The 13595-nt window shown below is 47.5% G+C and overlaps 1 protein-coding gene across 1 annotated transcript in view; it reads right to left on the bottom strand.

Moving 5' to 3' along the window:
* The window catches only part of WDR19 (WD repeat domain 19), a 992607-nt gene that overhangs the window by 938608 nt on the left and 40404 nt on the right, over window positions 1-13595 (bottom strand). Inside the window, exon 2 of the mRNA XM_085642250.1 lies at window positions 8296-8387. Within this exon, the coding sequence (XP_085498376.1) occupies window positions 8296-8387 (92 nt within the window). The remainder of the gene's footprint in view (window positions 1-8295; window positions 8388-13595) is intronic.

Here is a 13595-nt window from a genome sequence, read left to right on the forward strand (position 1 = left end):
GGTGAAGGCATTTGCGTGAATTCCGTATTTTAAAGGGATTCTATCTTTGGTAAAAACCCATCGCACGGATTTACATTCTTCCAAACATTCCTTTTCCTGATCTTTGTAATGTTAGAACAATTCCCACAATAGACTAGGCAACAATCCCAAAACGTTATTTTGTGGGTTTTTTATTGTTACCTACTTTTGGCGGCGTCACTTTTCCGAAGGCTAAGACTCACCTTTGCTAAGTGATAACTCTTTATTGTAAACTGCACAAGGCTTCAGTCAGGGTTGAAGCTATCATATTCACCACTGGCACTGAGAGACACGCAAAGTCTTAAAATGGCATCTTTGTTCTGAAGCACGCTGGAAATCGAGGAAAGCACGCTTTCCTTTTGTCTGTCATCTCTTTTTATTCCCTCACAGTGATTCATGTGACACGTCCCTCTTAAAATATGCTACTGAGTGCCTTTAAAAACAGCGATCTGAATATTCTGAGCTCAACCTTGAAGCCTTCACCAAAGCACTGCAAGTTACTTATATGGAATAACACCTTTACGTATGGTTTTGTTTGCGGCCTATAATGATTTAAAGGCCAGTTAGTAATTATGCGTTATTGTGCTTTGAAATTTAAGATTGAAGACCAAGGCATTTAAAATGCTTTTGTTTGGAGAAATGAAGGGCAAATGATCTATGATACGATACACCTTTACAGCATAGGGGCCTGGTAGTAGTATTTATGACGGATTCTAAAAATTATAATTATTTCACCAGTAATCTTTTATACATTTAACAATCCAAGGAGAGACAGGAGGCATTCGGGGTTTATGAGCCATTTTATATAACCAGTGCTAAATTCGATTCTTTATGCACCTTACATCGCGTCGTTCTGTGTCTAATATATTTGCCTCAATGTGCTCCTGAACGGGGCGGGAAATGGAAAGAGAAGAAATTCTTTTGACAGCTGAAGTGACCTATTTACTGTTCTTCAAGTGAGTGTGTAAGGTGCACATTGCGAACGGCTTTTACATAATGGTGTTTTAGAAGGCCTGAATCTATAATGATTTGTTTAAAAGAAGACAAAGAGGTGTGGACCCGCACCGGAACCCTGATAAGGATTTTAAGGCAGAAGCTGGCTTTTTATTAGAGGTGAACCGTGTGGAGGGAAGTTATGTTTTCAGCTCTACCTCTCAGAGAGAGTGAGGCCTTCAGCAAATGGAGACGGAAAGCGGCGAGGCAGAAGGATTTTGAAGCAAAGCCTGGCAGCAATGAAGACGAGAACCTAAGCCCACCTGACATTTATAATCATATACCGCGCAAAGAAAACCATGCCTCGTCTAAACTAGGCATCTTCGGTCACTTGGTTGTATTTTTGATTTCCATAGAGATTTTGGGATACAAGCTACAGTAATTTACAGTAAACAACGTCCTCGAGCTATGTATGGGTGTTATGAAACAGGATGTCACAGTAGTATACTGCCATCAACTAGATAAAGCAAGCATTGAAAAAGCCACTAGGTGTTGCATTTTTGACCTATTGGCTTTGGCAATGCTTTTTTAGCAATATGTGCGGCATCAGCCAAAAAAAAGAATTAAAAAAAGCGTGATGACGTCTATGAGGCATGGAAGTGAATTCCTCATGACGCTATAGCGCGCAGGGTAAACACAATACATGCAAGTGCCACAACGTATAACACACATTTGGCTTTTTTTTGGTTTAGTGATCCGAGATTGTGGATGTCACTTGCAGCGGTAAATAAAAGAATACATTTAAACCTGAGCAAAATGACTCTTTAAAAATGGGGTAGCCCGGCAGCTAACAACAACTGCTGATCCTCCAAAAGATTGAAAAGAAAACTATCTTTTAGCGCTTTAGTCTTTGGATGGGGATGTGGGCTGCGTGGGGGCAGTAGGTAAGGTTAATGTGAATACGGGGGAAGCAACAAGGAGTGCGCCAGGAAATGACAGAGATATTTGACTCATGGCGAAATAAACAAGCAGCAGGAATTTAAAGAGAGTGCTGAAGCAACACAGGGAAGGGTGAGGGGGTGGATGTGCGAGCAACATGGGGGAGCAAAAAAGAACCAGCGCGCGCCTGGCGCTGACAGTTAAAAAATAAAAATTTAAAATGAAGCTGATAGCAGCGCGGCCGTGAAAGTGACACAGCCGCACGGCGCGAAGTAAAAGGAAAATAAAGTTGACGAGGAGGGAGTGGGAGAAGGGAGGGGGGAGAAGGGAGGGGGTAGGGGAGGGGATTCACGCGTGCGCTGAAAGCCAGATGGCAGCTGTGCACATCGCGCGCGCTTGTGCGCGCAATAGCAAGCTGGTGGCCGGCAAGGTAGCACTTTTAAACCAGCTACTAAATGTCTCGCCAGAACAGCGCATGCGCTAGCTCAGGCGAGACCTAAAAATGATGAAATAATCAAGTAATACTATTACAAAATGTGCCGAATTATACTGCATATTTTGCCTTTTCTTGCAGCATAATTTACTCAACTCTGCCACATACTTTGGCCATCTCCTGCCGCATAATTCCAGTGGCCCTGCCTATAACCCAACTCATTCATATTCCAGGATTACCATCAGCTGTTCAATCATAGGGTGGGTGTAATACTGTGGTGGTGCATCGCCTGCCTGGTGGGCGGGGGGATTGAACCCAGCACGGGGGCACCCACGAGGGCTCCGGTGTCTCAATGTGTATCTTGACCCGCTGTGCTCCTAAAACTGTGAACTAAGATACAGGTTTCAGTTCTTGCGCATCCAAGGTTTGGGGGCCGAGCAGACCCTAGCTCTCCTAATTACGGATCTGAACGCAGGCTATGTGCCCTAGCGGGGGGGGGGGGGTCGTTCCTCCATCCGTGGCCTAGGCCTCAACAGTGTTGAAAAAATAAGTCTTGACCATATAAATAATATCCAAGCGCGCAGGGTAGAGCCGCTTATAGCCGATTTGCATCGCCGGTAGTTTCGCTTTGACCTTCGGTGTTGTTGAACATGGGCCGCATAGTGCGAGGATATCATGATCGTGGCATCCTGGAATCGCACGTGCTGTAAATAAATATTGTTAAACTACATTGCTATAGGACAGCTACTGATCTATATCAAGGTACACAGTGTGATGTTGTTCTCGTCAATTCCATGAAATAAATGTGCCTCACCCCTGCTCTCTATATGTTATTGAATCTGGTGTTTAATCAGAAGCCAACTCATAAATTATGTTTAGGCAACTTAATCTTGTGGACACATCCAAGCACCCTTGTGGGACATCTAGATTTCAATCCTTTCCTGTTATTGGACTTTTCTCGTGATTAAAAATGTGCTTCATAATTAACCAAACTTCCACTTCTCATAGCCTTTTCTTCCGGTGAAAAATGTCGAGGTTCTCAGGTCTACAAGTGTGGCCATGTGAAGGGATTTACCACAACACTATTCAGTCGAAATTTCGAGAAAAGAGAGCTGCATAAACAAGGTTTTTATTGCTTATTTCCCTAATTTGCTCTTCTCAATTGTCCACGACAGGCAGCCAGCACTGATTATTTACATTCCCAAGCCAGATTTTTTTTGTGCAGATTTATATAGCACGAACTCGACCCGAAGGTCTTGGAGCGCTTTACATGAGCACCAGTTACATTACTCAAGGACACATTAATTTTTTTTCGTAGGCATGGGGATATTTTTTTTTTTTTTTGATAAACAAGTTTTTTATTGTTTTAAGTGACACAACAGAAAACCATTGAGCCTGTCGAACCACCAGCTTACAACCGCACAGCACGGGACCACTCCACCCCCCCGCCCCCCCCCCCCCCCGAAACTCTCCCCCCGCCCCCTCCCCCCCAAACAGCATGTTCACAATACATTGCCCAACCATTTCCCCCAGACCCTACGGTACTTCTTAAGACAGCCCCTTGCCTGGTAGAGAGTCCGTTCCTGTGCCGCACACCAGTCCACTCCAGTACTCCATTTGGCCAAGCTAGGCGGCTGTGGGTGCTTCCAGGCCGCTGCAATGTCTCGTTTCGCCACCATTAATGCCGTCGTAAGGAATAGCTTCTCTGCGCGCGTGCCATCTAGGCCGTCAGTGATACCCAGTAGGGTGTGTCTAGGGTTATGTGGCACCACCCACCCCAAGACCTCCGTGAGGTCTGCTTCTATGCCCCTCCAGTACCCCCCCCAAGTCCAGACAAGACCCCACCATGTGGATGAAGTTGGCCGGATCAAAACCGCAGCGGGGGCAAGCTGCGTCAACGGAGAGGCCCGCACGGTGCAGACGAGCCGGTGTGAGATAGGCAGTGTGAAGGTAATAAATTTGAATAAGCCTCAGTTTGGCGGAGGCCGTCACCAGCCTGGGGGCCATAAGGGCATCCCGCCAGTCGACCTCGTCCAGGGGACCCACCCACACCTCCCATCGTTCCTTCAGGCCTTCCCGGGGCATGGGGGTATTGTTGATAAGAGAACGATGTATCCTGGATATACCCCCCCTCCCCAGGTTGCCCAGCAGGACCTGAGCCTCCGGGGGGCTGTGGTCCGGCAGCCTAATGTCCAGTGGGGTGTAGGTGCGTATGGCGTGTCGCAGTTGGAGGTATCTATAAAATTGAGATGAGTGGAGGGAGAAGCGCGCCTGCAGTTCCGAGAATGAGCACATGCGTCCCCCCCGCCAGACATCTCTCAGCTGGGAGATGCCGAGTAGGTCCCAAGATTTAAAGCCCTCCAGTTCCGTAACATCCCGCAGCCATGTCCCATGCCAGAGGGGGGTGGCGCGAGTCAGCCTCCCGGTCCACCGGGTGTGGCGGACCGCCGCTCGCCAAGCCAGGAAGATCGCTTTGGTGATGTCGGGGCAGGAGGCGGGGATGGGGGCGCCATACAGGCGGTCCTGTATACGGGAGAAACCCAGGTCCTCTAATTCCACCCTGTAGGCCGGGTCAGACCATCCCCCCCCAAACCAGTCATGGGTGACCAGGAGGTGGGTGGCCAGGTAGTAGAGGTAAAGATTGGTCACGCCTAGCCCTCCATCAAAGGTGGGCAGGCGACATACCGACAGGGCCAACCGCGGTCTCCCACCACCCCAGAGAAATCTGGTCGCCAACCCATCCAGCTCGCGAAACCAAGGCCGTGGGAAGGACACGGGGGTATTTTGCAATACATAAAGGAACCGGGGGAGAATCATCATTTTGTATAGCGCCACCCTCCCCAGCGGATTGAGCGGGAGCGATTGCCATCGCACCAGATCTACCTTGGCTTTCTTGACCAGGGGGGTCATATTAAGAGCCCAGCTCAATTCCGGGAGAAGAGAGACCCAGATGCCCAGGTACCTGAAGGACAACCGGCGGAGGGGAATAGTGTCCTGCCAGTCAAAACACTCCCGGGAGGGGTGCAGAGGCACAAGGACCGATTTTCGCGGGTTTAAGTAGAGGCCAGACGCGCGGCCAAAGCGGCCCAAGAGATGGAGTGCGCGCGGTCCCGAGCGCGCCGGATCGCTAAGGTACAACAAGACGTCATCCGCGTAGAGGGCTATTCTGTCCGGCTCGAGGCCCGGACATTCCCAGCCCCGAAAGAGAGGATCCGTTCGGATCAGGGCAGCAAGGGGCTCCATTGCAAGCGCAAAGAGGAGGGGCGATAGCGGACACCCCTGCCGCGTTCCCCGGCCGATCCGAAACGGTCTCGACAGTGCCCCATTAACCAACACTCTGGCGCGGGGGTGCGCATAAAGGACCCGTACCATTCCAACAAACTTGGGGCCGAAACCCATGTGTGCCAGGACATCAAACAAGTAGGGCCACCCAACCGAGTCGAAAGCTTTCTCGAAATCGGCAAGCAGGAGGGTGAGATATGGAGATATGCGATGGCGGTGAGCCAAGGCCACGTGAAGGCGACGAAGGCAGTGGCGAGTGCCCCGATCCGGCATGAAGCCGCATTGGTCCGGATGCACCAAGGACGACAAAAAGGGCCGGAGCCTCTGGGCCAGGACCGCTGCGTAAAGCTTGATATCAGTGTTGATAAGAGAGATCGGCCGGTAGGCCGACCTATCACAAGGAGGCGGCGTAGACTTGGGCAGAACCACAATCGTGGCTATGTCGGCTTCCGGAGGGAAGGAGCCTTTGGTGACCGCTTCAGCATAGAGGGCACCCAACCGCGGGACCAGGTGCTCCCTATAGGTGGCATAAAACTCCTGGAGGAAGCCGTCCGGTCCCGGGGTCTTCCCCGCGGACGTGCGCCCTATCGCGTCCCCAATCTCCTCAGGAGAAATGGGCACCTCCAGACTCTCCCAGTCGTCCGACCGAAGTTGGGGAAGCCGCAGGTCACCAGTGGGGATATTAAGTGATTTACCCAGAATCACAGGATGTGGAGTCGACCTCGAGGCTCGAACCTTGGTTTCCCAGCTCCAAAGATGGCAGTCTAGCCGTGAGACCACATCCTCTCCCAGTTGCCCTTGTGCAGAGAGTGCAGAGTTGGAAGATGGGTCCTGGGCATAGTGAATGGGTCCCAGGCGACTCAACAATCAAAAGTATCTCAAAAGGTGGAAACACTTTGGTGGCGGCTGACAGGACACTGAACTTGGAATGTCAGGGGGACCAGTTGACAACGTTCTGTAGTTATATCTGAATAATGTCAAGGTTCCAGTCCTGGTTAACTGAAGAAAACCTAGCCTCATTGGCCAGGGCCACCATTGGCATCTGCAAGAAATGCTGGGTCACCTTCAAAGGATACCAAGATTTCCACCTACAGTTGTAGCAAGCTCAACCACTGACAGCATGTTAGTCAAATATTGTAGAGTCTGAACTAGCTATGAATAGCCAATCGGAAAAATTCCAAACCTCAACAATGATTTTTAAAGGTGGTCTACCAGGGTGGACCTACATTAGCAATCGAGACTATGCCTTTTACACCCAGCAGCACACAGGGATATGGGCTGGGTGCAGGCTCCAAGAACCACACTGGTACACTGGGGAACAATCTTGTTCAGGCTGCTGAGGTCAGACAGGGGAACAAACTCTCGCTGGGCCTCTGAAACTTTGGCCGTCTGCTACATTCTAAGCAGTGCCGGACAGGCCTTTTATCCCACATGGCATTTCCCCAGTGGGCTTAAGTCCTTGGAGGCCGGTTGACTCAGGCACGCCCCTAGGGCCTCTGTTACTTTCCCAAGTTCTCTCAGGTTAGCAGCAGAGAGGGAGGGAGGCAGAGAGAGAGGGAGAGAGGGAGAGAGAGAGGGGGGTGGGAGAAAGCGATCAGAGAGGGAGAAGAGAGAGAGGAGAGAGAATTGGATGGATGGATAGATAGATAAAGACAGTGGAAGGAGATGAAGGGAGGGAGACTGGTTTTAATATTTTTGCCAGAGCTGCTTTTGGTTCCCTAATCCAGCCCTGATTGTAAGAGTATGTTATTCTCCTTCTGGCTCCCTGCAGGCGTGTCATGTATGCACAAAGCCTGGATACCTTAGAGTTTTAGCAGCCTGACATGATATTTGACTGACTGATTGAGAAAAAGCATAACCACTCTAGTTCAGTTGCAATGTTTTATTCCATGTCCTTGTAAATACAGAGAGAAGTTCCCCTTTCACCTGTCTGACGACTTAATCATTTAATGTTTTTTTCCAGACATCCTCACACTGCAAGAGTGGACTGTGGTAAATACATAAATGTCTGGCTTAAAAGTGGTGGATGTGAAGAGGCACCTCACTAAAACAAGCAAGCACGAGCAGGACAAACTAATGGCCCACAGCTGCAAACACTTCCAAGAAGAACCAACACAATACGGTGTCTTGATAAAGCAACATAAGTTGGAGAGCTCACTTGCATAAAGGATAGTGGATGACAAAGGTTGAAACCACAACCAGAAAACAATAGTGAGATTCAGTTTGAAAGTAGCTGAAAGTGATAGAGCGAAACCCGTGGACGGCATAGCCTAATGTCAGGCGGAATAAGTGAGCTAGAGATGAGACACACACCTTAGGATAGAAGTGCGTTTCAGAGGGCTGAATCAGAGCTGAGAAGAGCTAGTTAGTTAATACTTTGCAACCGACCCGTCTCTGGAGAGAAGCAATATTCAGAAATGGAGTTCCAGAAGGTAAACACAGCAAACCTTATTGTACTGGCACAGATCGAATTACACTCGTGCTTCTTAAATTGGACTAATGAGGCAACAGAAATGGAAAAAGACAAGGCTTCCCTGCGCTTCCACTAGTGCAGAGCCCTAAGAGCTCTGCAGCAACCTGACAAGCAGACATTAGCAGTAAACTCATTTTGGAAACAGAACATCTTAGTGCAGTATTCAAAGCAGTCAGTAAAAAATGAGGTGTCATAATTCGAAATCATAGTAACTTACCCTGTAACACAAATATAATTTCCTAGACTTTTCTGCCAGATGTACTGGATAGGAGCACCAAGCAAGCCTTTCTCTGACAAAGTAAACACCCTCTGAAAAGGAGAGAAATGCCAAACTATAAATAAACACACTAATACATAAATGTATATATCATGTATTTATTTAGTTATTGGTAATATACAGCTCAAATCAAACCGTTGCGATGTCAGCACGCTTTCTGAGTGACAAGATGATGCAAAACTGTAGCATAGGGGCAGAACAATTACAAAAATTATACATACATATACAAATATGAAAAGTCAAAATGACTACTGAACTCAAATGCCATTTTAACAACTCTTGGTAATAATAGCATGTGGACAATATGTCAGATTTAAAAAGGTGTTTAAAAAGAAGACATTTCAGATCTATTCTGAGTACTTTATAATAAAGGTAGGTCAAAATCCATGGAGGAAAAGAATTCAAGATCTCGAGAGCACTGTGTAACATGCATTAAGCAAAGCCAATAGGTCTTGCCTATGCATGAGCTACTGACTTCGGTAATGTGTTTAGCCATTATGTACACCAGTATGGCTGCTGTTCAGCATGGCTAAATGTTACTGGGGTGGGGAAGATTGGGGTGAATGTGGTAGATTGTTGAAGATTAGCGTAGAGTGGAGTGGGGGTAGAGTAGGGTAGAATGGAGTAGGATAGATTAGAGTGGGGTAGTTTGGAGTGGGGGAGTTGGGTAGATTAGCGTAGTAGATTGGAGTAGAGTAGATTGCATTGGGGTAGAGTCAAGTAGATTGGGCTAGATTAGAATGGGGTAGATTGGGCTGGGGTAGATCGGGATGTATTGGAATATAGTGGAGTGGGGTATATTGGGGTAAATTAGAGTGGGGTGGATTGGGGTAGAGTGGAGTGGGGTAGATTGAGTGGAGTATAGTAGGGTAGAATGGAATGGAGTGGGGTAGATTGGAGTGGGATAGGTTGGGGGAATGGTGTAGATTAGAGTGGTGTGGGGTAGATCGGAGTAGAGTAGATTGGGGTAGATTTAATTGGGCTTGATTGGATTAAGTGAAGCAGATTGGGCGAAGTAGAGTAGATTGGGGTGGAGTTGGGTAGATTGGAGTGGAGTGGGGTAGACTGGAGTGGAGTGGGGTAGATCAGGGTAGAGTGGAGTGGGATATATTTGGGTAGATTGGAGTGGGGTAGATTGGGGAAGAGTGGAGTGCAGTGGAGTGGGGCAGACTGGAGTGGGGCCGTTTAGAGTGGAATGGGATAGATTGGGTGGAATATAGTAGGGTAGATTGGTGTGACGTGGGGTAGATTGGAGTGAGATGGGAGTGGGGTAGTTTGTAGTGGAGTAGATTAAAGTGGAGTTGGATAGAGTGGTGTGGGGTAAATTGGAGTGGGGTAAAATGGATTAGGGTGGGGTAGATTGGAGTAGAGTGAGGGTAGATTAGAGTGGGGTGGATTGGATGGGGTAGATTGGAGTGGGGTGGGATGGGGTGGGGTGGGGTGAGGTGGGTTAGATTGGACTGGAGTGGGGTAGATTTGAGTGGCATGTGGTAGATTGAAGTGGAGTGGGGTAGATTGGGTCAGAGTGGAGTAGGGTAGAATGGGGCAGAGCGGGGTGGGTAGATTGCAGTGGGGTAGATTAGGGTAGAGTGGGGTGGAGTAGATTGTAGTGGAGTTGATAGAGGTAGATTGTAGTGGGGTAGACTCTGTGGGTTCGATTGGAGTACGATAGATTGGAATGAGGTGGAGTGGGTTGGATTAGAGTGGGGTGAAGTTGAACAGAGTGGAGTGGGGTAGACTGGGTAGATTGGAGTGTGGTAAATTGGAGTGGAGTGACGTAGATTGTGATAGACTGGAGTGGGGTAGATTGTGGTAGATTGGGGTAGACTCGAGAGGTGTTGAATAGATTCCAGTAGAATTTGGAGTGGATTGAGGTAAACTGGAATGGAGTGGGGTAAATTGGAATAGGGTAGAATGGAGTGAAGTAGAGTGGAACGAGGTATTTTGGAGTAGAGTGGGGTGGATTGGAGCAAAGTGGAGTAGATTGAGGGGAGTGGGGTCGAGTGGATTGGAGTTGAGTAGATTGGAGTGGAGTAGATCGGAGTGGGGTAGATTGTAGAAGAGTGGGGTAGATTGGATCGTAGTGGAATGGATTGGGGTAGAGTGGAGGGGGTAAATGGGTTAGAGTGGGGTAGATTAAAGTAGGGTAGATTGGAGAGGGAAGGGGTAAACTGGAGTGGGGTGGGTAAATTGGGGTGGAGTAGATTTCAGTGGAGAGAAGTCCACTGGAGTGTGGTAGACTGGTGAAGATTGTAGTGAAGTGGGTTGGGGTAGATTGGGGCACACTGAAGTGGAGTGGGATAGAGTGCAATGGGATAGACTCTAGTGGAGTGGGGTATAGTGGAGTGGGTAAGTGGTGTGGAGTGGAGGGGCTTAGAGTGGAGTGGCGTGTTGTGGAGTGAATGGTGTAGACTAGAGTGGCGTGGAGTCGAGTTGAGTGGCATGTTGAGTGGAGTATCGTAAAATGGAGTGGCGTGGCATAGAGTGGAAGTGCGGGGAGTGGAGTAGCTTAGTGTGAAATATGCATGGTGTGGTAACGCACTGCCATTAGACAAAACACATTTTCAATTGAAATTACCATTACATTTGCACCGAAATACAGTTTTACTGCGCAGAAACGAGAATGTGTGCAAATGTCATCACCTAGCGTATTGATGTGTTTTGATCATATTCAAATATTTGTTTCCACCACACTTCAGAATTATAAAAGAAGTGTGCTTTATTTGTACTAATTCTGATACATTCTGAAACATCAGTGAAGTTTTTTGTGTGTGTGCTACACCGAGCACCAAACTGCCTAGGAAGAGAGAGCTTGACATTTGACCTCTGCCTTTGAATGCACAGCGAATGTGACAAGCTAAAGAACAAGATTTAAAAACCTGTTTCAGGAAAGTGAGTTTGTGGAAGAATACAGTAAACAAGGCTTTGGCAATGGGAGGGACGAACTCAAGCTGGACAGCCTAAAGCAAATAAAGATAGCAAATAGAAAGTCAGAAAATGTGAGTTACAAACCACAAAGCCAATGGTAAGGAACGGGCGGAATGCATTCCTAGATCCGCTTTCTGAATGTCTCCAAGATGTCTTTAGCAAAACAGACAGCCTAAAAAGGACTGGGTTAAGGGTCTCTGTGTTTTTAAACTTAACTAAAGCTATAAATGTTCTGTGTTTCATGAAATATATCAGGTATGGTTAAAATAATTTGGAACTTAATAGGATAGTCACTACTGCTCTCTTCTACTGTAAATGTCAAATGCCAGTGTGCTGGAAACATTGTAAAACAAAAATCAATTTGGAAAACAGCTTATAGGTGAGGTAAGACAAACAGATTCATAATTTTCTGCTACTAGCGTTTATAAAATACTCGTTTTTGGGTAATTTTTCAACTGTTGCAATAGGGAAGAAACCCTTATCTACAGGAGGCCACTGTGTTATCAGCTTGAAAATAATTAAAGGTGAAAATGACTTAGCAAGAATTTGAACCTGTGACATCCTAGCTACACACCAATACAGTCTCATGTGTCCCTGGTTCCTATCTTGAATCTACTTTGCCCTCAATGGGGCCTATTCACAAACGTAAACTTACACATGAGTGAATCTACATGTGTACATTTACTCTTAGATTGTAGTAAATGTAGTACTTATGCAGGGCTTTAAGTGGGATGAAAAAACTGGAGGGTCTCTAAAAGAGGCGTGGCCAATGTAATTAAGAGCATGGCTTGGAACGTCCGTGGACTCAATGATTTTAAGAAAGCACAGCTGGTCCACACATATTTACGCAGGCATCGTATAGACGTGTGTTTCCTCCAAGAAACATACCTGAACCGCGATTCTGTATCCAAACTGAAGAATAGATATTGGGGGGGGAAAGATATACTCAGCACCTTACTCCAATTATGCCAGGGGGATCTCGATTTTGATTAGACGCGGACTGGGTTGGTCAACCACACACGTGCTGCTGGACCCTGAGGGAAGGTATATTATTTTACTGGGATCCGTGATGACAATTAAAGTCACCCTAGTGGCAATGTATGGCTCAAATGTAGACGGTCCAAACTTCTTTCTTACTGTATGGGGGAAGACACGATAATTTGGGGGGAGACTTCAATGTCACTCTCAGCACTAACTGGGACAGAGTCGGTACCTCTCGCAACTCACTCCTTAGGGCGACAACACAACTAAACACTATTATACATGAGTATGGTCTTATAGACATCTGGTGTAGCAGAAATCCGGACATGAGGGAGGGAACTTGCATCACGTCATATCATAACGCATGGTCAAGGATTGACTACTGGTTGGTGATGAGCGATGTCGCTGCGTGGACCAAAGACACACTTCACCTTGCACGCACACTCTCTGACCATGCCCCGGTGCTGCTACACTGGCAGATAACAAAAACTTTACCCCGCGCATTCAGTTGGTGTCTGCCACTGCATGCACTCCTAGATACTGCCTTCAAAGAAGAGATCAGAACTGATATTACACAGTACTTCTCCACCAATGAAGGCTCGGTCGATTCTGCTTTGACCTTGTGAGAGGCGTTCAAGGTGGTGATTCGTGGGGCGTGCATTTCTAAGCAATCAGGGGTATTAAACTCGATTCGATCTACTATTGCAAAACTAGAACAAGAGATTAAGACAGCGGAACAACTGTTCTTCAAATATGGAGAACTGGGGCACCTGGCCACCTGGCCACCATACGGGGGAGGATCTCAGAATTCAAGGAAGAGGCAGATAGGGAAACCCGCTTTCTGGGGAAACACTCCAGAGCGCGCAGTTATGGGGAAGGTGACAGGCCTGGCAAAACTCTGGCCAATGCACTCAGACAAAGTAATTGCCTCTCTTTTATAACTGAACTACTAGACGAGGATGATTCCCCTATCAGAGGCCAAGAGGACACACATAAGCACCACACAAAATACTACTCCTCCTTGTATACGGCAACACAGAATTCACCACACCCAGATCGTGGTGAATTCTTCGAGTCACTTGAACTGCTCTGGTTGAGTAACTCTCACAGAGAGTATTTGGACGTGCCATTTACGATAGAAGACATCACACAAACTATCAAGAGCCTTCCGGTGAGCTAAAGAATGATGATGGATTGAACCCAGATCAGCTGACTGGGGGTGAGTGCTTGCCTTGTTCAACACTCCGTCCATCATCCCCTTTGGTTTTGCTTTGTTCGCCATAAGTTGGCAGGGTATGCCCAGACATGGGTCCCTTGCTTACTTTGCCACT

This window comes from Triturus cristatus, chromosome 2_2, assembly GCF_964204655.1.
Source record: "Triturus cristatus chromosome 2_2, aTriCri1.1, whole genome shotgun sequence".
NCBI classification, from domain to species: Eukaryota; Metazoa; Chordata; class Amphibia; order Caudata; family Salamandridae; genus Triturus; species Triturus cristatus.